General features: G+C 34.9%; 2 protein-coding genes across 2 annotated transcripts; one reads left to right on the plus strand and one right to left on the minus strand.

Moving 5' to 3' along the window:
- Positions 1-10,727: 10,727 nt before the first annotated feature.
- On the minus strand, positions 10,728-11,327 carry LOC112007362 (root meristem growth factor 10). The gene is made up of 2 exons (XM_024039697.2): positions 11,208-11,327; positions 10,728-11,030 (listed from the first exon to the last, which is right to left on the minus strand). The coding sequence occupies exons 1-2, from the start codon at positions 11,325-11,327 to the stop codon at positions 10,728-10,730; spliced, it is 423 nt and encodes a 140-aa protein (XP_023895465.2).
- An 11,399-nt stretch (positions 11,328-22,726) lies between these two features.
- Positions 22,727-23,296, plus strand: LOC112017765 (uncharacterized). Its single transcript, XM_024050221.1, has one exon. It carries the CDS (start codon positions 22,727-22,729, stop codon positions 23,294-23,296), a length of 570 nt encoding a protein of 189 aa, XP_023905989.1.
- The last annotated feature ends 1,704 nt before the right edge of the window (positions 23,297-25,000 follow it).

The raw sequence follows: 25,000 nt of genomic DNA on the forward strand, positions 1-25,000 counted from the left end.
TATCCACAATATATTAACGGAAGTAATAATGAGCCTAAATTTTTTTTAATGTATGAAGTTGTTAGGTTAGTGGTATGTCAAAGGTTTAAAAAAACAAATTAAAAATAATTCCAAGGAAATGTAAAAGGCCTTTTTTTGAAAAAAGAAATTGTGACTTTTTGAATAGTAAAAATATGATTGTTTTAATTACTTGCTTATAGATTTCATTATTAAGTTATAAACATCTAAATTAAAGTAGATGAATATATAAATACAAAATTATATGTAAAGTTACAACTGCATAAGATAAATATGTATAGATAATATATATATATATTTTATTATATTCATGAATCATTATTTCATTGTTTACTTATAAATATCTAAATTAAAGTTTTTTTTTTTTGAAAAAAAAAATCTAAATTAAAATATATGAATGTGTACAGGTAAAATTATATGAAAAATTAAAACTACCTAAGATGAACGTTTAACCACTTGTAGATGTGTGTTTTTGAAGACTAAAAGTATACACAATTGCCTTGCAAATCATCAAATTTGTTAGCTTTACAAAACATATATTTCATATTGCAAAAAACTTTACATGAACTCCTCTTTTATGACAAACTTTTTTTTTCTTCTTGCCGAAACAACTTAAGAATATTAAGACTTAAGCTAACACATGTGGTAGTTGTAAAACACGTCAATGATATGAAATATAGAAAAAACATTTTCAGTAGATTGTAATATAAACATTTTTTTTTCTCAATATTTTATGTAACTTTTCCCATAAGATCAATATTGTTGGCATCCTTTAAATATGGTACATAATATATGGGCCTAGACACATTCAAAGGGTGCTATCTAAATTATATGACCCTTTATCACACAAATATACTGATTCCCCCAATGTATGGTAAAGGAAAGCAGGTTTGTGTCTAACCATTTTCTTGATTTGTGCCGCATAATTTGATAGTATGGAGGATGTGACTGGATTTAAATGTTGAATAAAATAAGATAAGAGAAAAAAAGAGTAAAAATAAACTATATAGCAGTAAACATCAAATTATCCAAGTTACTCTATGTAATATAATAACATTATATTATTATATAGTACTATATGTATAATGAGTAGGATAATATTTAACCAAATAGAATATAAAAGATAACATCTTAAAATACAAAACTAAATTGCATGAATCCAAAATAGAATTCTAATTAACACAAAAATTCATCAACCTAAAGGATTGATGCAATGAATATAAAATATAAAAAAAAAAATCAAACACAAATTGAAAAACAAATTGAGAGAGAGAGAGAGGGAGAGAGGTAACCTTTTTTGTGTAGAAAACTATGCATAGAATGAAAAGAGAAATGTCAAATTTATAGTAAGATGTTGAGAATAAGAAGAGTCAAAATAAAGAAAAACAAAAAGGTAGAGAAAGAATAATATTAAGGAAGAAAGTAGTGGGGAGATGAAGAGATAAAAGGGAGGGAGAGTTTTGGAAAATTAATAATAAAAATCAATGTGAGCATAGCAACATTAAACACTACGCTTCAGCTTTTAGTAATATATAGATTCCAGATGACAACAGTAAAGTATTTATTATTTATATATCTGCACTTATTATTGATTTCATAATATTGTGCCACGTAAGTTTTTGTGGCTTCACAAGAGTACACATTTTTATTCTATAATATATATATATATATATATTATTGAATTTAAATTATATTTTACATGTAAATAATAGAATATATAATTCCATATACAAGAATTATCATAATAAATAATGCTAAAATGTATAGTTCCATATACAAAACTAAACATATTATAAATCTATTAATAAAAATGAAGAGGAAAAAATAAGTTGACGGAGTCCGAGGGAAGAGTGTCTAGCGATCTGGATGACCTGGTCAATCGGACGGACTCTCCCTTTACCTCCCCCGTCAATTCCTTTCCCCTACCATATAAGTTTCGTATGCCACAGATAGAAAATTACGATGGAGTCAAGGATCCTCTAGACCACCTAGAGACCTTCAAAACCTTAATGCATCTTCAAGGGGTGGCAGACGAAATCATGTGTAGGGTCTTCCCTACAACGTTGAAGGGTCCAGCAAGAATTTGATTCAGTCGACTGACGCCGAACTCCATCAGTACTTTCAAGGAACTGTGCGCTCAATTCACTTCACACTTCATAATAGGACACATGTACAAGAAGTCCACAGCATGTTTAATGAGCATCAGGCAGCGAAAGGACGAGACGCTAGGATCCTACATAACCCGCTTCAATAAGGAAGCGCTTTCGATAGATGAAGCTGACGACAAGATATTGGTAGCAGCCTTCACCAACAGGTTGCGGAAGGGTAAATTTTTGTTCTCTCTATACAAAAACGACCCAAAGACAATGTCAGAAGTACTTTATAAGACTACTAAGTACATGAATGCGAAGGACGCACTACTGGCTCGGGGGAAAAAGCCCAGGAAAAGAGAGCGACAAGAAGATACAGGGCAACCTCGAAGTCAGATTCGTTCAAATCCCAAGGGAAAAGAACGGATGTGCCGACCGTTTGGCAAAAGCAGCCTCTGCAGAATTTATGATGGTCCCTGATCAGGTATTGTCGTTCGTCCAAGTTTCCTCAATTATTGATGATGGAACAAAAGTGCATGAGGTGAATTCTGAGAACAATTGGACTACGCCATTAATAGCATACTTGAAGACGGGCACACTACTAGACGGAAAAGACGCAGCCAGGAAACTGAAAGTCCAATCCTCGCGATTTGTGCTAATCAATGATGTCTTATACAAAAGGGGATTCTCACGACCATACCTGAGGTGTTTGGGTCACGAGGAAGCAGACTACATAATGAAAGAGATCCATGAGGGTATCTGTGGAAACCATTCAGGGGCACAGTCCGTAGTGCACAAATTGATCCGAGCAGGGTACTATTGGCCTACAATGCAAAAGGACGTACAAGCTTACGTCAAGACTTGCGACAAATGTCAAAGGTTCAGTAATCTGATCAGGTAACCAACTGAGGAGTTGACACCCATGACGGCCCCTTGGCCATTCGCCCAATGGGGACTAGCCATCATGGGCCCCTTCCCGACGGCAGCAAGGCAGCTAAAATTTCTGGTAGTTGGTATTGAAAACTTCACTAAGTGGGTGGAGACAGAGGCCCTAGCCACCATCACGGAGAAGAACATCCAAAGTTTTGTATGGAGAAATATCATACACAAGTACAGGATACCCAGAGTGCTCGTCTCTGACAATGGAAAGCAGTTTGACAACAACGCATTCAGGGACTTCTGTTCGGAGCTGGGCATTAGGAATCACTACTCTTCGCCTGCACACCCACAGGCCAATAGGCAAGTCAAAGTCACGAACCGAACCTTGCTTAAGATCATCAAGACCCGGCTCAAGGGGGCTAAGGGCATCTGGCCTGACGAACTATCAAGCGTCTTATGGGCGTATCGTACTACGGCAAGAACACCCACTGGAGAAACACCGTTTAGACTAGTATACGGAAGTGAGGCTGTTGCCTACCCCAGGTTTGGCTGGAATGACTAATATCAGGTGGAGAACTACAATGAGGATAAGAATGAAGAGGCCTTGCGGCTTCAACTAGACCTGGTGGACAAGGTCCGGGTTACAGCAGAGTAGAGGTTGGCGCAATACCAGAACCTCATGGCAAAACACTACAACTCCAATGTCAGACATAGAGACTTTCAGATCAGAGATCTTGTGCTACGGAAGGTAATGGGAGCTGCTAGAGGTCCTTCACAAGGAAAGCTTGGCCCCAACTGGGAAGGACCATACAGGATCTCATCATGGCAAAGAAAAGGGACCTACCACCTCGAAACTCTGGACGGACGAAAGCTGCAGCACCCATGGAACACGGAGCACCTACGGAGATACTACCAGTAGAGACGACATGAAGAGCATCGACGCTCCCCAGTTTCTAACTTATTATTGAGTTTTATTAGTTTTTACTTCAAACAATTTTTTCTATTATTTAGTTTTGCTATTGTTAGTTTTTACTTCAAACAATTCTTTCTATAAGTGCCTTTTTAAGCCCAAGGGGACAGGGACTTTTCTACATGGTTTTCTTTCAATAAGAGAAATATTCAGACACGACTGTATTTTCCTACTTAATTTGCCAAATCCAAAAGTGGACGGGCATAGGTCCACTAGAAGGACGAATCATCCCCCCAAAGTCCAAAAATGGACGAATATAATCTAAGTCCATAAGATGGACGGATCATCCCAAATAGATGAAATTTCTAAGTCCACAAGCCGGACGGATATAATCTAAGTCCATAAAATGGACGGATCATCCCAAGTGGATGTAAATTCCAAGTCCACAAAATGAACGGACACAATCTAAATCCACAAGCTAGACGGATCATCCCAAGTGGATGAAATTTCTAAGTCTACAAGCTATACTAATACAAACAGTTCACAAAATGGATGGATCTTCCTAAGATGATGAAAATTCTAAGTCCAAAAGTGGACGAACACATTATAAGTCCATAAAGTGGACAGACCATCCTAAAGTGGATAAAAAAAAATTTAGAAGTCCAAAAATGGACAAATATAACAAACTGGACGGGTTAACTAAAAGTTACAGCGTGGACAGAGTATATCAAAGAGATAGTAAGAAGTCCTCAAAAACCAAAAGCATCTGTAAATAAAGTAGACAGATGCATTCCACAAACAAAATATTAAAAAAAAAAAAAATGGCTGACAGATCTAGTAAATCTTAAATAGAAAGCCCCTAAAAGGAAATGTTTACATAAAAGCCCTAAAAACATGACAGGGATCATAGAGCTGTTCACATATTCTTACAAAAAGAGTAAAAATATAATAATAAAAAGTTAATCTACTGTGCAGGCGGGGTAGGAGATCCGTCCTTGTTTTCAAACAAAACATTAGTTTGGTGACGGGCTTGTTCCTCTTGATTGACCCCTTCATCCTGGCCATTGACGACGAGAGCGTTCTCACCAAATAACTCTTCTATATTTTTAGAATGAACAGGCTGAACTGACGACGGGTCCTGAGCATTAACGTTGACGACGGACAAGTCAAGCTCGGGATAGAGAGATTTTACTTGACGAAGGGCGTCATCAAAACCATCACTGTAGGAGATTTCTAGCTCCGCCAGAAGATCATCAGAGTCGCAATACTCTCATACCACGACCTCCTTCGCCTGACGGATCTCACCTTCCTTCTTCTCCAGCATCTTTTTCAGCTCCTCTGTCATATGGTAAAACTCATCCCTTGCTTTCTCTGCCATGGAAAGTTTCTACAACTGGACAGCTTTCCAAGCCTTCAGTTCTTCAAGCTCCTCCTCCATCAGCCTCATTTTATCTCATAAACGGTCCAAAGTGGTCTCACGATTCAGGCACGGTCCCATGAGCCCCTTCATCATGATCATGGCTTGAGAAATAGGGAGAAATAATTAGCTACAAAGTAAGAAAAGATGACGGATGAAGAATGGATGGGATATTACCTGGGCAATGCTGAACAATCCTGTCTCACCCATAGCCTTCGTCGAGTGATTGCTCAAATCCTCGTAGTCTTCAGAAGTTATGATGGACGATAACTTCTCCAGAGCATATTTAGAGTCTTCACGCAGGAGGGGGACGGACGGATTCTCTTGCTGGGATGACGAACCCTTCATCAAGCGCTTGCCTACCCCAGGTTTGGCTGGAATAACCGTCTTTGTACCCCTAGCCATTAACCCTACGATGGATCCTAAAGGGATTTTTGGATTTTTGGGAAGATGGTCCCCCTTTGGCAGATATTTTCTCTTTTGAGCTTGAGTACTTGAGCTCGGCTTTGTAGGATCCACATCGCCGATCTCTTTCTTCTTGGCGGCATTTGCCCTTATCAAAGCCCTCCTCTTAGCATCCTCCATCTCTATAGAAGCAGGCGAAGGTTAGATAAAGAAAATATTATAATAATTAGTAATTAAATCAGAACCGTCAAAACAGAAAATGAATGACGGACTTACATTGGCGAATACGGGTGTCGTACTTTCTTGCTGCTGATGAAGGTTCGGGTCCGTCACAGTACTAGTGGATGGTGTCGAGTGTGACCAGTTTCGCCCAAGTCCTTTCCTCTGGCGTAGTCTTGTCAAAAAATTTATCAAGAAAGTGGAATTCCTCAAGTTCGACTTGTGGGCGACATCTAACTGCAAAAGAAAAAAGACGGTTAAAAACCCTTGAAAAAATGGATTAAAAAAATATAACCAGCTGGACAAGTACTATGATAATACGCTAGGACGGGCCTATACCAGACAGATGCAACACACCCTAAGTTGTATTGACGAGCATGTATTCCATGTCCCCTAGATGACTCATCCACTCGTCACCTTCTAGGAAGAAGTAACGGCTCTTCCAGTCCCTATTGGAGTCAGGGGTATCGTTTATGACTCTTAACAAAGGGTTCCTAGCCACAAAACTATACATCCCCCGAGATCTGTCAATTTCGTCTGGATGGTAGCAATGGAGGAATTCCCGCACCGTCAGCCTTCTAGCACCATTCGTCATAGCACCGTAAAGGACCTCCATGGCTATGAAGACCCTCCAGGCATTTTGGGATATTTGGTTGACAGATAGGCCCAGATATTTGACAAGTTCACATCTTAGGAGTTTAATGGGAACCTTAGCCCTGCTTTTAACATCTACTCATATACCCCAAGACCTACCACCCCGTCGTAATAGCATTTCTCTGACACATAAGGTAGACGGATGGGGATATTGTCTGGAATCTGGTAATTGGCTCTGATAGTATTAAAATGTTTGTCCTTAATTTTGGACGTGAAAGCATGCACCGTCCACTCTGGTAGCATGATGAACTCCCTAGGTCCATCAGCACCCACGACGGATTGAACATTTTGATCTTCATAGCGTGTGAGAATCGTGTGGCTCACTGGTGTTTTTTCGGCATCATCAAATAATTATAATTATCAAATTTCATATTTAGGAAAAAAATAATATATATTGATAATCATTGGGAGTTCACATGTGTGATTACTGCCTTTGGACATTTAAATCATTTAATACATTTCGGGGAACCACCCCAACAACAATGGAGCTTGCCACTACTCGAACCCATAATTTTTAGACTCACATGTGTGATGGATGACAAGAATTTCCTACCTTTATGCCACACTCTCAGGTGGTAAAATAAAAATCATATTATGTTAATGTATTATACCGTTCGTGCCCAATTCCTATGGTTACTTCACTCGACCAGTTGTCATAAATTTTGAAAGAATAAGATACCTACGATCATTCCCATTTGGAAATTCAAAAAAGCATTTTGCTTTACTAAAAAGCTATTTTACCTATTTTACATTGCCACTTGAATAATACATCTTACATCTTATACTCTATTCTCTTACCTCTCTATTTAAATGGTTTTTTTTATTTTACATTACCACTTGAACAAATATCTTATAAAATAATTGGGGTAGAATAAAATTATAGTATTAAATATAGATGTTGCTATAGTAATTCCTACATGTTTGAGCATTCTAATCTAGTCATCTAAAACCGGATGAAATGCAAGATAGATGATATTTTTTTCTTAAAAAGCACCAAAACAGCGCCACATCACATTATCCATCCATGTTCAAAATTTTGCATATTGACACTTAGATGTGTTAATAATATGCATATCCCTATAGCAACATCTAACGCAATTATTTTATTCTTCCCACAAGCAAATAATAATGTGTGTTTTTTGGGTATTGCATTTTTTTTTTTTTTTTTGGTATGTATAAAATATAGATAATTTTATTATGATGAATTGCAAAATAAGGAATAGTTGTTAAAATGATAAAATAAAATAGATAAAAGTGGCTTTTTGGAAAATACAATAAATATATATATATATATATTGCATTTTTGGATGAGAATGTTCTTACAATTAAGTTATTATAACAACATTCAAAAATTTCAACAGAGGTAAAGCACTGTATGTAGAGGTTATTCTTAGGCCGAGTAAGTTATAATTCAACATACACTTTCTTTTTTTTTTTTTTGGTAATAATGAGATGAAGGGAGAAGTTGTGAGTTTAAAACCAATAGAATGCTTGTATAACTTGGCAATTAATTAAACCTTCGATCTATTATTTTTTATTATTAAAAAAAAAAAAGGATAACGAGACTGTATATATATATGGTGGGAATTATAGCTATAGTTCATCTGTGCATGGGTTATATATCATCCCTTTGTTAATATTGGGATTTTGCACTGTAATACTAATACATGGACTTAGTCTCTTCTGTTAAGGATTCAGGGATATAAGGATGGGATATTTGTTTTTGTAAGGGCATAGAAATGTATAGTTCTTAGATGTTTGTTTTTATAGAACATTTCCTTTGCTTAAATAAATTTCCTGCATTGGGGTTTAATTTTAAGTCAAAATGTTATTTATAAATTATAGTGTTCTAAAGATACTTTGGAAAATCATTGCATCCTTTGTACTTTGTTATGTATAGAAGCTGGAACTATGTTAAAAAACAAAGTTGATTATACACATTCACCCTTTTCCATTTGTAATACTGTTAATTGTTAATGTTAGATAGTCAATTTAGAATAAGTGTGGATATTTACATAGTAATACAACCTTGAGTTTAATAATTCACATGAAGGTATATGTTCTTATGTTATTGGAATGCACCATGATGAGTGAACAACTTTTATATGTATTTAGACAGCTAGAATTGTATAGTTCTTGGATGGCTTATTTATAAAAGAAAAAAACAAACAGACAAACAACAAAAACCCTTTAGGTGAATTTGTCATTTTCAAATTCAATTCTACCAAATATCTTTTTGTCTTTTTCTGTGTGTGGGGTGGGCATTTGATCAAAATCTGTTGATTATGTCAAAAGATTAAGAAATGCTAATTAATTAGTAAGAAATTATACTCGTGACATCTTTCAAATTAAACTTGATCACCATAAAAAAATTTGAAAAAAAAAATCTACAAATTAAATAATAATTATACTATATCATTATGTCAAGAGATTAATGAAGAGATATTTATCAAATTGGTGGAATAATTTGGCTTCTTAGCAAATCTATGTAATATTTAACCAAGCTCCTAATTGCCCTTAGAATTGATCAATTTGATTACTCACTAGGACTGACATAGTAACCAAAGATATGAATGTATATACGACCAATGAGCAAAATTGGCCTAAGATATAGACAAAATCATCCAACAAATATGAACCAATCCATCAATCCAGACACTACAGAGTCCACAAGCATTAATTGCCTGTAATCAAAGATACCAATACGATGTTGAAATTTTCAAACATCAACTGAAAGTGTGGGGACACACTTAGCAACCTCCCTCATTTAAGAAGAACCAACTGCCCCCCATACAACACAGGACCACCAATTGATGATGTCTTATGTATCTTTCAGCCAATTTCTTCAATCCTTCAGATTCGTTGATCTCATTCAGAAAATTCAGTAGTTTAAGTTTTAAGCTCTGAGCTTATATAGTCATTCTATTATGAATGAATCCACTACAAAAATAGATTAAAGATTTCTTCCACCATTGAATGTGATAATTAAACATATATATGCAACATAGTTTCATTGGATAGTAGATAAATCAAGGCTAACGACAGGAATTGGTTTAGCAATGAGTTTCAAAAACTTAAGTTGTGATTTCTAATAAGAAAAGGAAGCAATTACAGAAGAACTCCTCACATGAAAATAAAAATAAAAATTTTAAAAAAAAAATAGCAAGAAGAGAGAATCAGAGAACATAGAAACCCCAGCATGTACGACTTTTGAAGTGTACTTCAGAAATATTTCCACACAAGCACTGCATTTTACACCTTACATGTCCTTTCCAAATACATGCACAGCCAATATTGCACCTTGCACCACATTGTACCTACGGTGTACACATGCATGAATCCATGCCATTTGCATGTATTTTTAAGCGTGTACACACGTATCTATAATATGTCTAGTTGTCTATGTATATGCATTCATATACCCTATTTGCTTTATCACATCGTCAATAATTAAGACAAGGTGAAGAAAATTGAATTAACTATCAAACTGCTACGCCTAACAAATTAACTAATAATTAGGGCTGTCTATCATGCCTACGGCTAACCCACACCAAAAACAAAGCTTTTATCTCTAATTAGTGCAATACCATCACTGAGTAATAACAGTAGTACAGTACTAATGATCACCAATTCAACACTATGTATTAAGCATGCACATTAGGTCTTAGACCATACCCACCAAATTAATTAGTAGCTACCATAGTCTTATTTAACCAATTGACTAGAATGACCATGATAATGAAAATTTCAAGTTGAAAAAGATCGAGAAGGGTATATGATGATGACAAAATTATAATGGCGAGCATCTTTGACAATGAAAAGGATGAAAAGATTGACCAAGTAGAGACATTTCTCATCACCCATATATAGTCATTTTCTGATGTACATTAAGATAAAAGACTTGGTCACACATAAAATACCAGCCTATGTTATACAGCCATATATATAATTAATTAAGATGCTATAGTTATGCAGACAAGAGTAAACATTTGAGCCCTAGCTAGGATAGGATGGTGAGGCCCTACTAGTTCTTCTTGTTTCTCAGGATATATGATAGAGATAAAGCAGAAGATCTCTCTCTCTCTTTCAATTAGAAATAAGGAATTAGCTAGGGAATTTTGTAGATTTCTGCTGCTCAGTTGTGAGAAGGAGGGTGTGTCTTTGGTGGTGAGTAGTCCAAGTTAAAGCCAGGATTCTTTTCACTGCGTTTCTCGTGAGGCACAGCCCAAGGAACCGAAACAAGAGACTCAGTTTGAACAGCACCTGAAGTTTTTGCTACCACCTTCATTGTTTTCTGATTCCTCCTTGTCTTTTTTGGCTTTTGAATGTCATCATTTGAGGGAGTACTTTCGGCAATGCTATCTTTTTTGTCAACTCCATTTTGCTTTGAAAAGGAAGGCTTCACCTTTGTTAGATCAAGACCCATCTTCTCATCATTCTGCACAAAATCTCAAGATGTCAAAACACTTGAAAATAAGAAGAAAATACTGCCATTGAGCTTTAGCTCAACTAGTACTCAAGTTCTAGGTGGAGGGTGAGGCCATGAGTTCAAGACCTATTGGTGCATGTGTAACTTAATTATGAATGGAAAAAAAAAAAAATTAAAAGTACAAACCTTAATGGAAAAATGGAATTTCTTCTCCAGCTTCTTATCAACTACACGAATATGGCGGGCATTACATGCATGCAATATGGAAAGGCATAAAAGGAAAATCAGACAAGAAGTGATTGACATTTTTATGAAAGATATAGTATAGTTTAAAAGCTTGAAATTAAGGTTGATGGATAGCTAGGCTAGCAAGGAAACAATGTAGTATTTGTTGGCTGACTAGTGGGAATGGTAGAGGTTTAATATAGTGAGAAAGCAAAAGAGAGCTAGCATTAAATGCAGGTACTATAGTTAATTAAAGAGTTGGTCTTGCAGAACATGAAGGTGTATGGGTAAGGAGAAGTTATGAAAGAAAATTGAAGATATGGGCGGCCTCCTCCCTTTTGTCCCTTCCTTCTCACATTAATTTCAATCTATTGGGTCCCAAAATACAGACCCCCCACCAGGGAAAGAGAACCAACACAGACCCTTCTTCTAAATATATGGAGAGAGAGAGAGAGTGACTGAGACAGAGACACAGTGAGAAAAAGAGAGAAGCAAAGAGAGTCTAAGCTAGAGATTTTCCTATTATATAGAAGAAAAATAATAGAGGGTGGAGGACCATATGAGAAGTGAAACAAGAACAAAAAGGTAAATATATATGATGGTTGCACTTGCACACCATATTTTGTGCACGCACAAACAAAATAAATAAATAAAAACTAAACCAGTGCCTGCCTAATTAATTGTGTTTACCGAGGCTAGGAAGTACTACATTCCTCCACTATGTGTTAGAGATTCACTGTTTTCATCGCTTGCCTCCTTGATTCTCGCCCTTGCTGCCTTTTTACCTTGAAAATATTATTATGATTATTCTATGATCAAAAAGTAGGAAACCTTTTTAATTAGATGCATATAGACAGCAAACACCCTTAAGATGTGTGATAATGACCACTTGGTCTACCTCTTCCCTTGCATTTTAAAGTTTAAAACAAGAGGAGGATGGGAAAATATCAGCAATATAGAAGGATGAACCTGTTAGAATGTGTTTAGATTATTTTATTGTTTATGTACCCTATTATTTATTTGTTGAAAGTAGGGAAACTATACTTATACCTTAAAAAACTGAAGGTTTAAAACATTGTAATAAGCAAATTAAAAAGATAAATGAACTACAAGTTAAAAAACAAAAACTAAACCAAACCCACAATTAGTGCTTTAGGGGGGTAAAAAAACAAGAAGAAGAGGGATGGTTGTTCATGAAGTTAATGGTTTAGCTTGGAAAGTTCAGGTTCTGGGCTAACTAGCTAACTAAGTGGTTGTCGATGCTTTTCAGGGAATGATGTTGCTAGGATGAGCAAATTATGGCAATGGTAGATGGTGAGAAATTAATATTTCTAGCTTCCAAAGTGTCTTTAGACCTCAATGTTCAACATGATTGAGTTGGTTTCCACTTTCAAACAGCCAAATTTGATATGATTTTCAATTAGCCTGCCTTTATGCTGAACAACCAAGATTTTCCTTCTTCTTTTTTGTTTCAAATGCTATAGCAGCCATGTAGGCTATAATTGGAGGTTATCCAAATTTTCTGTATATATGTCTAAGGAGAACATTTTTTGTTGGGTAGTCAGCCAACTGTTTTCACAAATTATATATGCTCCCCAAATTTGGGATATGGCAGAAATAATTTGCTTGCTCTGATTGTATATTTTACCATTTTGACTAGTTAGTAACAGCTAAGCATTACTGCATTAGGATAGCTGGACTAGAGTTCTACTTTGCAGAGTATGCTTAACCCCACATTTAGAACGAAGTAAATTACACATTGACATGAGCACTTTCCTAATTTTCAAACTTTTTTTTTTATATATACAATATAGAAATTCTATTCTAGTCTAATCAAGTGTATATATGTGTGAAACTCTCTCCTAGAGATTTAAATCACGACTCTTGCTCCCCACACCCTACAAGCACTTATACTTATAGAGTGACCATTACATCAAGAGTGCATGGTGGTTAATTTTCAAATCCTTAATCGTAAGTTTATACATCTCGAAGAAAAACATTGTAAAAGTTGATTTTTGTGCCAAGATCTTGATCCCCAAATATAAATCATGTGCAAATAAAAGTTAATTTTCTTGTTTCTTCCATTTACCCTAATGTTCATCCTACACATGTATAACACAATATTTGCAACTAAAATTTGCACTTGACATCTATATGATTTTGTTTTAGAAAAAAAAAATTTATTTTTATCAACCTATTGTGTTTTCGTTTGATAATAATTTATTTTTTACCATTAGAGGCCTAGGCTTTTTTTTTTTATGAGACAAATTTTTTTTTTTTTTTTGAAAATTATGTAGAAAAAATTTGATTCCACGATCTTTTATGAGATGACTAAACTAAATGAAATCTATTATTTGTTGATAATTAATTATATATACATAGAAATTCATATTATGTCAAAAGCCTTTTAACTCGGCTTTTTTTAGCACTTTCAAGTGGTTTTTAACAAAGATATCTAGAATTTAAATTCATCCTCTTTCAACAATTGGATTATCAAAAAATAAAAAATTTATACTATACAATTGCAATATAACAGTTATTACACACTTTTGATCACTTTAGTAAAATAATAATAATAATAATAAATTTAAAAAAAAAAAATCAAACATACACGAACTACCTATAATCCCAAATTTATATTTGACAACCTAAGAATCCCCCTAACAATTAAAATGGAAACGAAACAAAACTAAGAATCCCAAATTTATGTTTGGATTGGGCTTATTTCTTGTGCGTCTATGGTTTTGGCATTTTCCTCTTTTTTTTTTCTTTTTTTTTATGCACACGCTTCAATTTTAGGAGATAAAGTGCATTGTTCATGTATTATTTATGCACTGTTCATGCACTATTCACGAGACCCACAACTACTTTATTCGAAAAAAATATTAAAAATGGGTCTTACAGTACTATTCACCTATTTAAAAATTATTTTACTACAATATTTTCAGTTTTTAATTTTCAATTTTTAAGAAAATAAGCTACATCATAAGAGCATTAGCATTGAAAAATTCCAATGTTACTCTATTTTACAATTTTAAAAAGTCACTTTATCATTATACCGTATCATTTTACAATACTTCCGCATTCCAAACTTCTACTTCCCTCGTTTACTCATTAAAATAATATATTTACATAATAAAATAATATATCTCAAAATTATATTTTTTCTCTCCCATCTATCTCCTCTCTTTACATAATAAAATATTATTATTTTTTTACAATACTTTCTACAATACAATTCTATGTTTAGAAATGCACTGTAGTAGTATTGCAAAAAAATTTATAATACTGCTATTTAACATTCCCCAATACAAATAATTTTGAAACTTAAAATTCTAAATTTCTCTTAGATTTAACATTAGTATTCTCCAATACAAACAACCCATATTTATATGAAATTTAAAAGACAATTTACTAGACAAAACGTGAGATAGGATGGGAAAGGTAGACCATTGGACCATTGTAAGGAATGGACCCACATGATGATCAAACACGTAGGGCCTCTGGAAATTGTGGAAGGTAAGGGACAGGAGACAAAGCTGAACGACCCGCCCTCTCTTTGTTCCTGAGGCAAGGAACACTCTACAATGGCCCAACCGTCAATACCGGCCGTTCATGACACGTGGCGAGCACCCATGTGATACATTCAATGCCACGTGGTTGTGGGCCAATGTTTTAGCCGCCAAAATCCTTCCTTTTTTTTTTTCTTTTTTTTTTTTTTTTTCCCCCCGGAGGAAACCAAAATATGTGCTCTAATATGAATATCTCATAGCTAAGATAATATTAATACCTCAGTTTTCTGCGGGAAATTTGATTACAAAAATTTAGGAGTAGTTCACACTTCACATAGTTATTCTTGTACTTGCCAAACTTTTCAGAATTTTGAAGGTAATGTTTGGGACATTTGCTTGAAAATTCGTATGCCTAATAACTAAGGTATATTTGGATGGAAGAGTCTAGGAGATGAGATATATTTGGATTTTTATTTTTTATTATTCTTTTGAAAATATAAAAGGAAAGATCAAGAGAGTTTGGAAGGTTAGAAACCCCTCTAAACCCATTATTTTTCCTCATTTGAGGTAATATAGAAGGGTAATATAGAAGGGGGAAAATTCTAATTTAATAAAGTTTTATATAATATTTATAGTGTCTTTAATATTTTTTAAAGTATTGATTTTGAATTAGAAATTTTATATTTGTCTATTTGTTATATATATTATCATTTCCTTTCATTTCAATTCTACAACTAAACAAAGACAAGAGAGACATATTCACTCCCCTCTCCTCCCTTCTATTTTTTAAAACATCCAAATAATAGAGAGGGATATGCACTCTCTTCCCAGCTCTTCCTTCCCTTTTTTATATTTTTCTCTCCTTTGTGTGAATAACGTTATTATTGCATTTCGAATATATTTAAATTAGATAAATTTCTAATATATCTATGGGGGAAAAAATTTGTCATCTCATCAACTATACATTTAGATTAGTCAATGACTACTTGAAGACAAAAAAAGTTACAATTAAATATTTTATTAGTTCTGGTTATAAACAAAAGTCATAATTTAAAATAGGGAAAATAATAATTTTAATTAGTTTTTAGACTTTATTTTACCTATAAACTATTGATTCTGTTAATTTTATTTTTGATGAATCGAGAGTGGGAGAATTTAAATCCAAGATACCTCTTTTGAAAACACTAAAAAGTGTTAACTAACTGAATTATAAAGCTCTAGACTATTAATTTTGTCAATTTAGTTTTTAAAGTTTTGAAAATGATTCAATATTAGTTTCTTACCCCTACTCGTTAGAAATCAAAGTGACTTTACAAATTAAATACTAAACCTATAGTTAACTTCTTCTTTTTTCTTTATTGAAACCTATATTTGACTTTTGTTTCCTTAAAAGTTAGAAAGCCTATAGTTAACTTTTTAAAAAATTGTAAGGAAGACATGATTTATATTATTTAGTAGTTAACAATTAATATGGACAGCTAGTAGGAGAACACTGAACTACTTTCACAACCTTAGAGACCAAATTGCACGTGAACAATTAACAAACTTGAACTCTCACACATAATTCACGGACCAAAATAATAATTTATCTTATGACTAAATCACCTCACGTCTAGGGAAACATTTACACATCTTTTTCATTAAAGAATGACATCATCAACATATAATCATCCTTCTTTTTTTTTATATATAGTTATGATTATGATAAAATTTATAGCATCTATTCTATGATGAGATTTGAACTCCATATTTCTTGTTTACTAGTTAAGAGAATTAAAATCCACAGCATGTTAAACATATAATCAAATTGAATCAATTCACTTAAGTCACAATTAGACCACTATTTTAGCATAATGTTTATTCAACAATAAATTTCTATCCCAAAAATAAAAGGGTAAATTGTAAATTACACCTCTAAAGTTTGGGAGTATTTGAATTTTACACTCTAACGTTTCAGAATTTAGATTTTACTCTCTAAAATTTAGGACTGTTTGGATTTTACACTCTCAAATTCTAAAACTTTGATAAGCATGGCAATTTTTATCCGACTCAACCCGACCCTAATGGTTCGAGTTTTACTTGACCCGTGTGAAACAGTAGGGTCAGGTTTGGGTTTTTTAAATAAAACCCAAAGCGGGTTCAGGTCGGGTGCAAGTTTTTCTGATACCCACCCTAAATCTGACTCAAACCCGACCCGTTTAAATATAATTTACCAAAATACCCCCCATATGTATATAAACTTATTCTAACCTAATTTCCTAAGTCCTAACCCTACTCTCAAACTCTCCTCAGCAGCCGCCCCTCATCTCCTCGCCTCTCAAACTTATTCATTAGACCCTCTCTCTCCCTTAAAGCTTCCATGGCCGAACCTTGATCATCTCAGCGCCACTGCCACCATGGTTTTGCTCGTAAAGCCATTTCCGATCTCACCCAATATTGCTCTCTTTATTTGCTTTACACCAAGGTTAGCCACAGCTGAACCACAATAGACTACAACCGCCACCAGTGATAGCGATGGTTTATTCACTTTCTTCTTCTATTTTTGTCTATTGGCTTTGGGGATTTAGATTTGGTTTTAAAGATCTGATGTTGTTGCTTGCATGTGCTTTGGTTTGGATTTTGATTTCAAATGTATTTGGAACTTTTGAATCAATGGGTATGATGGATTTTGGTTTGAGATTTCCTTAGATTTTGTTGTTTGTGTTGTTGTGGGTGTAAATTTATGATCTGGGGTTTGCTTCAATATGTTTGATATGCTTGGACCCAAACCTAACATGCTTGGGCGGGGCCTGCGAGGCTCGACAGGTCAAGTATGGGGGTTACAAAAAAACTCGTTTATTAAACGGGCGAGTTTGGGTAACAGGGGTAGGCCCATAAGGCGGGTTCAAACATAAAGAAACCCACCCCAAACCCAACCCATTATCATTCCTAAATTTTAGAGTGTAAAATTCAAACAACAATAAATTTTAAAAAGTAAAATCCAAACACCTCTAAAATTTAGGAGCAAAATTCAAATTCTAAAACGTTAGAGTATAAAATCTAAACATCTCTAAACTTTAAAAGGTAAAATTTAAATTTTGAAACTTTAAGGTGTAAAATTTAAATACCTTTAAATTTTAAGTATGTAATTTGCAATTTACCAAAAAAAAAAAAAAACACACACACACACACACACACAACAACAACAACAACAACAAATTAAACAAATAAACCCTTATATGCACCATTAAAATTTTTTAGAATGTGAGTACAGCTCACCAAATCACTCAAGCCCTAAAAAAAAGTTAAAAATACAAACAATTTCAGTTTTTCTGGTTTGGGATTTTCACAATTGTAGTACAATAGTGTTGAGATTGAGAGATTTGTTTGTATTCATTTATAGGCTCATGGGGATGTTTGTGTTGGAAAGGCAAAGCAAGGGAGAGAGAGATATAGACGGCACGACAGGCTCGGCTTCCAAGGCAGGCTAGGGATTCGGGCTCGGCGTTGACAATCGGCTCATGTCCTGTGTCTTGAAAAAGTTGAGCATTCTCGGTCGGCTCGGTCCCGTTGTCCCTACGGCACTTCGCTTAATCTGCGCATCATCGGCTTATGATAGAATTTGCACCATTATTCTGACTTTTTTAGAATTTTGTCATAGTTCAGTTGTGGTTAAGGCTCTGTTTGTCGGTTAGGGAAGTTAACACAAAACATGGTTTAAAAGTTCTAAGAAAAATTAATAAAAGTTAACCCTTTTAAGTTTTAACATTTTTTTTTTTTTGGTTTAGGTAATACCACCTCCACGTTATATTCATAATAATTTAACAATAAATCTTAGATAGCAAGTTATTATTGATTTTAATTTGAATCCACCACTAAACTTACTAGCAATACCTTAGCACTTAAAATTTATTGTGAAATTGTGAACGTATTATTTCTTATTTTTTGATGATCAGTAGATAGTGGCATAATTGATAGTTGAATAACCAAATTAACAATTAATAGTAAAGAGACCAAATTGAACATTATCATATAATTAGATGACCAAATCAGTAATTTAATCTTTTTTATATAGACATAATGGATTTGAAGTCATGACACTGGTTTTATAATGATTACTCTTTACTATTATGTTAAAATATCAATGATTTCTTTTTTTTTCTTTTTTTTTTCTTTTTTTTTTCTTTTTTGGTAAGCAGGATTCAATCCCAAATCTTTTAACAATATTTCAAAAGTATTGTGGCTCTTTGTCTCTCAATAAGATTTTTTTTTTTTTTTTTTTAATTCTCTTTATGTGGTATGTTTCCACCATGTATAAAAAGAAATGAAAAACTTCAAAAAACAAATGAACCATCGAGAGGTATGGTCTAGTGGTCTTGGGTGATGCACAAGATGCGATGAGTATGAGATCCAAGGTTCGAGTCTGAATATGGACTCACTTGAGTTACCTCCCTCAGCAGCTCAAGATTCACTAGTGTCTTTCGTGGTGGTGGTGCAAAAGTACAAAAAACAAAGTATCTAAGATTGCAACCAATACTCTTTTAGAGAACTAAAACATCATTGAGTATCAGTCTTAATTGAAGTTGTAAGCAATCCCTTTCAATACGGACAACTTAATTATTTTTAAGAAACTCATCCTCCATTTTGTGTTGAGGTCTTGATTTAACAACTTTCATAACCGAAAATGTTTATTCAGTCGTAGTAGACTCTGTAGACAATATAAGATTTAGAACAAGACGAATCAATCTATTACTAAGATGATATGTCTTTGAATTTTTTTTCTGTCTTTATCAATCCTTGACAAAATTCTACAACAGAAAACAAAATTTTGTAATTTTGGATGATTGAGCACATCAAGTTTGAATAATTAACCTGAAATCTCAAATTACTTTTCTTCTACTTTGAAAAATCAAGAGGATAAAACTTTTTTGCAAGTCTACGTATATCATCAATTTTAAAAGATTTGTAAGCACTATTCGGATCCAAAGTTCATCTGAGTGTCAAATGTTACAACGCCACTTTACCAAATCTTTTATCAAGCTCTTTCAATTGAAAAGCTATGATAGTATTGATTACATCAAGATGATATGATGTTCCACTATAATGTGATTTTATTGATAACGACCTGGACCTTCAATATAACAAGCACATAAATCTGAAATGTCAATATTAACTTGGGCATGATTCATGAACCTAAATTTTTAACTTAGCCATTATTCATGAACCAATTTTTTTTAAGTTAAATTATAACCCATAAGATAAAAGTACTAACGAATTCAAGGTTTATAAACAATCATGGAATACAAGAATGAGTATAATCAAACAAAGAATTAAACTTTAGCTGATAAAATCATATATACGATCAATTTAATTTGATATTATATAGAGTATCCAAAAATATATATATATATATATAAGTTAAATTATAACCCATAAGATAAAAGTACTAACGAATTCAAGGTTTATAAACAATCATGGAATACAAGAATGAGTATAATCAAACAAAGAATTAAACTTTAGCTGATAAAATCATATATACGATCAATTTAATTTGATATTATATAGAGTATCCAAATATATATATATATATATATATATCTCTTCTTCTCTTAAGTTCTGTTGGTTTCGACGCTAACATTTTATAGAAAATGAATCCTATCATGGGATAAGGGATTTAGACTAATAATCCTATTGTTGAAATGGACTCACAACTGCAACCATCCAATTACCCACTTATGCTAACTAATTTGATCTTGAATACAAGTATTTAATGTGGAAGGGAACTCGGGTCACCTCGCTTAACCACATATACAGTGAGGTAAACGGGATGATAGCTAAGCTAGCTAAAAAAGGACTTACCCAAATGTTGTGAAGTGTTTTTTTATTTTGATGAACCTTGTGAAGTGTTATTTGATACACGTCTCACCTTTCTGATCACTACTTATTTTAGAGGTAGGATGGGATCTACGACCCACCCACGTAAATAATAATATAATATTTATGTCATTTTGTACCATGTTAATGTATTGTGATGTTACACTATGTCTGTTATATATGAACTAACAAAACTAGCTTAGCTATCCCATTGTTGAAAAAACAAAACTACTTTAATTCTTTTAGTTTTATTAATATAACTATGCTCCCTTTCAAGGCAGGAAAAAAAAAAATCATTTTAGGATAGCAAGGCCAAACAATCCGATTCACGATTTTAACAATCTTTTACTCATTGTTCACTTGGAATGCACTTATAAATTAATTCATTTCTTTTTTTTTTTTTCTACTATTTGTAGGCTCCAAATGAGTCACCTACTATTTTATTTAATTTTTTCTTATTTTTCTAACTATTTGTGGATCTCACGTAAGTTAACTACTTATTTTATTTTATTTTTACGTTTTATATTTTATCTACAGTACTTTCAACCAAAAACTAGATAAATTGTTCTCAAACGAACACAAATCTAGTCATTATCCAAATTCCAAAGTCACTAATATGAAAGTTTTAATACTTCAATCTTATTTTATATATGTGTGTGTGTGTGTATATATATATATATAGAGAGAGAGAGAGAGAGAGAGAGAGAGACTTTGTGTAACTTCACAAGAAAATAGTTATGTAATAAATAACCTTAGAAAGAAAAGGAGTTGCCTACCTCCACTACACATGATTATCTATTTTTCCAAAATTCACCATTTTTTCCGCTAATCTCAAAGTCCTCACCTCTCATCTCCTCCTCCATGCCCATGGCTACACCCTTTCCAGTCTAGACCACCCCTACAGACTGCTTAGTGGTTGTGGGGACCTGAGGACCGAGGAAGGGTACAACAAGTTGTGACTATCATTGTAAAAGCATTCCAAGCCCAAGGAGGGGATTCGCCTAAGGATAGAAGGAGAAGAGACAAAATATTTTCTTGAAGTCCGAATGGAGAGGATGGTGTTCAGAGAGAAAGTCAAGGTAGGTGAAGGAAGTTTCCAGTGAAAGCTTACCTACTACCTCCGCATTAAATGACTGGCAATAGGTTTATCAACTGCATTGATGAGGAAATGACCTAAATAGTAGAATTCACAACTAAGCAGCTCCTTCTACCACCTTCAACAGAGGTTTAAAGGGACAGGTATCCTAAGGAGAGTCGGGAGGATTGTAGATGGAGGGCTAGGATGCAATAAGCTTAGAAGTATATAAAGAAAGAGGACTTCTAGATGAATGGAACCTAGAAAAAATCAGGAAAAAAATATTAGAACAAAAACAGTGAAAGAGAGAGAGAGAAAAAGAGAGAGAATAGTGTACATCCTTGCGCAAGAACATCATCCTCAGGCGAGATTGTAAAGAACCATTTATATACTTAATCTTTGATTTTTGTTCATTCCCTCTCTGTCTAAATCCTCAGGCTAAGCCCAACTTGTTTTACCCCACTCTCTTTACAAATATCTATTGGTTTGGGCATAGCTGGACAAACCAATTTCACTATTCTTAGTGAGTTTGGGCCGCCAGATTTTTGTGTCCTTACAATTGGCACCGTTTGTGGGGAACAAGGTTTTGTTGTGGGTTTGTTTTGATTAGCCATGGCCAACCTGGAACTGAATAGGGAAGAATCTGTTGGTTCATAGAGGGAAAATCAGTTTATTAATCTGGAGCGAAGGAGAGACAGACATCATACAACAAGTGTTATGAGAGTCCTACCATACAGAGCGTACTGAAAGAAGTCACCCAAGGACAAAAAGCCATGCTTCGCACTAGCAAGAAACGCGAAAATTAATACTTGAGATAGATCACTTGCGCAGGAAATTGCGGTGAAAGGAGCGTGATAGAAGAGTCCATCACCCCTGTCAAGTGATTGATCTGAGGAGAGTAAGGATCGCTCATATCGTCATAGGTCTAAAACCCCATCCAGTGAGTCCTTCTCAACATCTTCACACCAAGATAAATTGGAAAAAATGGCAAGTTCAAGCATGGGCAAGGGTCATCTCACCATAGGATGGAGAATGACGCAATGAGTAAGGCACTTCATAAAATCTCAAAGTCACCCTTTGTTAGGAAAATCAACAAGCCCAAGCTTCCCCACCGGTTTTCACAACCAACATTCACCATCTACAATGGAAGATCTGATCTCGTAGAGCATATGAGCCACTTCAATCAGAAGATGGCAGATCATTCTGGCAATGAAGCCCTTATATACAAGGTATTCCCCTTCAGCCTCGGGCCTGTGGCTATAAGGTGGTTTGATGCTTTGGAAGAAGGGATAATAAGGTCCTTTGAGAAGTTGACAAGGGCATTTGGTGCTAGATTTGTGACGTACAATAAGGTCCCTAAGCCTTTAGATTCTCTGTTTTCTATGGCGGGGAGGGAAGGAGAGACTCTCAAAACCTATTTGGACAGATATTGGGAAACGTACAATGAAATAGATGGGGATTTCAAGGACGTAGCAGTGAGAACTTTTAAAGTAGGGCTTCCGATGGAGCATAAGTTAAGAAAGTCACTAATAATGAAGCTTGCCCTTTGTATGCACCAGCTTATAGATCGCATTGATAAGTACAAACGAATAAAGGAAGATCAGACCTAGGGAAAGGGCAAGGCGAAGGCTTTTCCTGAAAAGAGGGATCCTTGGGGAGGAGGATATCACAGTAACTGGCCGAGGAGAGACTTCCCCAACCAGACATTGTCTGCAGTGGTTAGTTCGTTGTTTAAAGAGCCTATCTATCAAATACTAGAAAAGATTACAAAAAATGAACTGTATTTCAAATGGCCGAATAAAATGGGTAAGGACCAATCCAAGAGAAACTAGAGCCTTTATTGCCATTATCATCAGGAAAAAAGGCACACAACTGAAGATTGTAGGACTTTACGCGATCATCTGGGTCAACTGGTGAACGCAGGGAAGTTGAGGCAGTTCTTGCACCAACCTGCTAGTTAGTTTGGATAGCCCAAAACTGGGTATCAAAGGGATGGAGCTCCTTGGCCAGCCCTGGGCACAATTAACACTACAAGAAAATGTATTTTTAGTGACGAAAAAATTCGTCACTAAAAGTCCAGTTTTTCGTCACTAAGAACCTTTAGTGACGAAATTGGACTTTTAGTGACGAAATTCGTTTCGTCGCTGTAGCCCCGTCGCTAAAAGTCCTGGCAACTTTTAGCGACGAAAAATTTCGTCACTAAAAGTCGAATTTGGTATAAAAAAAAAAAAAAACTTTTAGCGACGAAAAAGTTTCGTCGCTAAATGTTTTCCTCGCTAAAAACAGTATTTAGTGACGAAAATATTTCATCACTAAAACCATTTCAGTTTATTAAATCATATTTAGTGACGAGGGTATGTCTATGGTTTTAGGTCCCGACTTGGAAGACAGGAGCCAAGCTTGCAAAAGGCCAAAATGGTGGTCATGCCCACTTTAGGTTTTTCAGAAGAAGATAAGGAGGGGACGTTCCAGCCACATAATGATGCCCTAGTGGTAACCATTCGGATCAGGGGTTATGATTTAAGAAGGGTCCTAGTAGACTAAGTAAGTGGAGCAAAGATTATGCACCCAGACTTGTATAAAGGGTTAAGTCTCAGGCCCGAGGACTTGGAGAAGTATGATTCACCACTGGTGGGCTTTGATGGGAGGTTGGTAATTCCTCGCGGGATGATAAGGTTACTTGTATAGACTAGGGACGAGGAGGTGCAAGTTAACTTCATTGTAGTCAAAGCTTATTCCCCTTACATAGCCATCCTGGCCAGACCATGGCTTCATGCTATATGAGCAGTTTTGCTAACCCTACATTTGAAAGTTAAGTACCCCACATAGGGAAGAGTAGGGAAATTAGTAGGAAGTCAAGCAATGCCTGATAGTAGCCATTACACGGCAACCCGCAGATCAAGCCATGGCGGAAATGGGGCGAATCCCATAGCAATCAAAGGGTCCCAAAGTAGGATTTGAGACCGAGTCGTAGAGGGTGCTATCCAAGGAATTGGAAAAGGTTTTAATTGGTCAAGATGAGGAGAAATACTTTCAAGTGGGGTCTCAGTTGCCACCCTTGGAGAAAGCAACATTGGTGAAGTTTCTAGAAGATAATATGGATGTGTTTGCCTGGAGCACTTATGACGTGCCTGGGATTGATCCAGAGTTTATATGTCACCGGATGAATGTGAATTTAGATGCGGTTCCACAAAAGCAACCACCTCGGCACTCGTCAAAAGAACATGCTGAGGCAGTGAGAGCTAAGGTGAATAAACTTAAGTAAGCAGGGGCAATCAAGGAAATCTTTTATCCTGAATGGCTGGCCAATACTG

The sequence above is a fragment of the Quercus suber genome, unplaced genomic scaffold, assembly GCF_002906115.3.
Source record: "Quercus suber isolate HL8 unplaced genomic scaffold, Cork oak 2.0 scaffold_782, whole genome shotgun sequence".
Classification (NCBI taxonomy): Eukaryota; Viridiplantae; Streptophyta; class Magnoliopsida; order Fagales; family Fagaceae; genus Quercus; species Quercus suber.

Excerpts from the sequence above, each read along its gene's own strand:
- LOC112007362 (XM_024039697.2), bottom strand. The coding sequence starts at position 11,327 with ATGTCAATCACTTCTTGTCTGATTTTCCTTTTATGCCTTTCCATATTG. Across the intron at positions 11,031-11,207 it reads AATTCCATTTTTCCATTAAG|AATGATGAGAAGATGGGTCT; the intron begins GTTTGTACTTTT and ends GATTTTGTGCAG.
- LOC112017765 (XM_024050221.1), top strand. The coding sequence starts at position 22,727 with ATGAGTAAGGCACTTCATAAAATCTCAAAGTCACCCTTTGTTAGGAAA.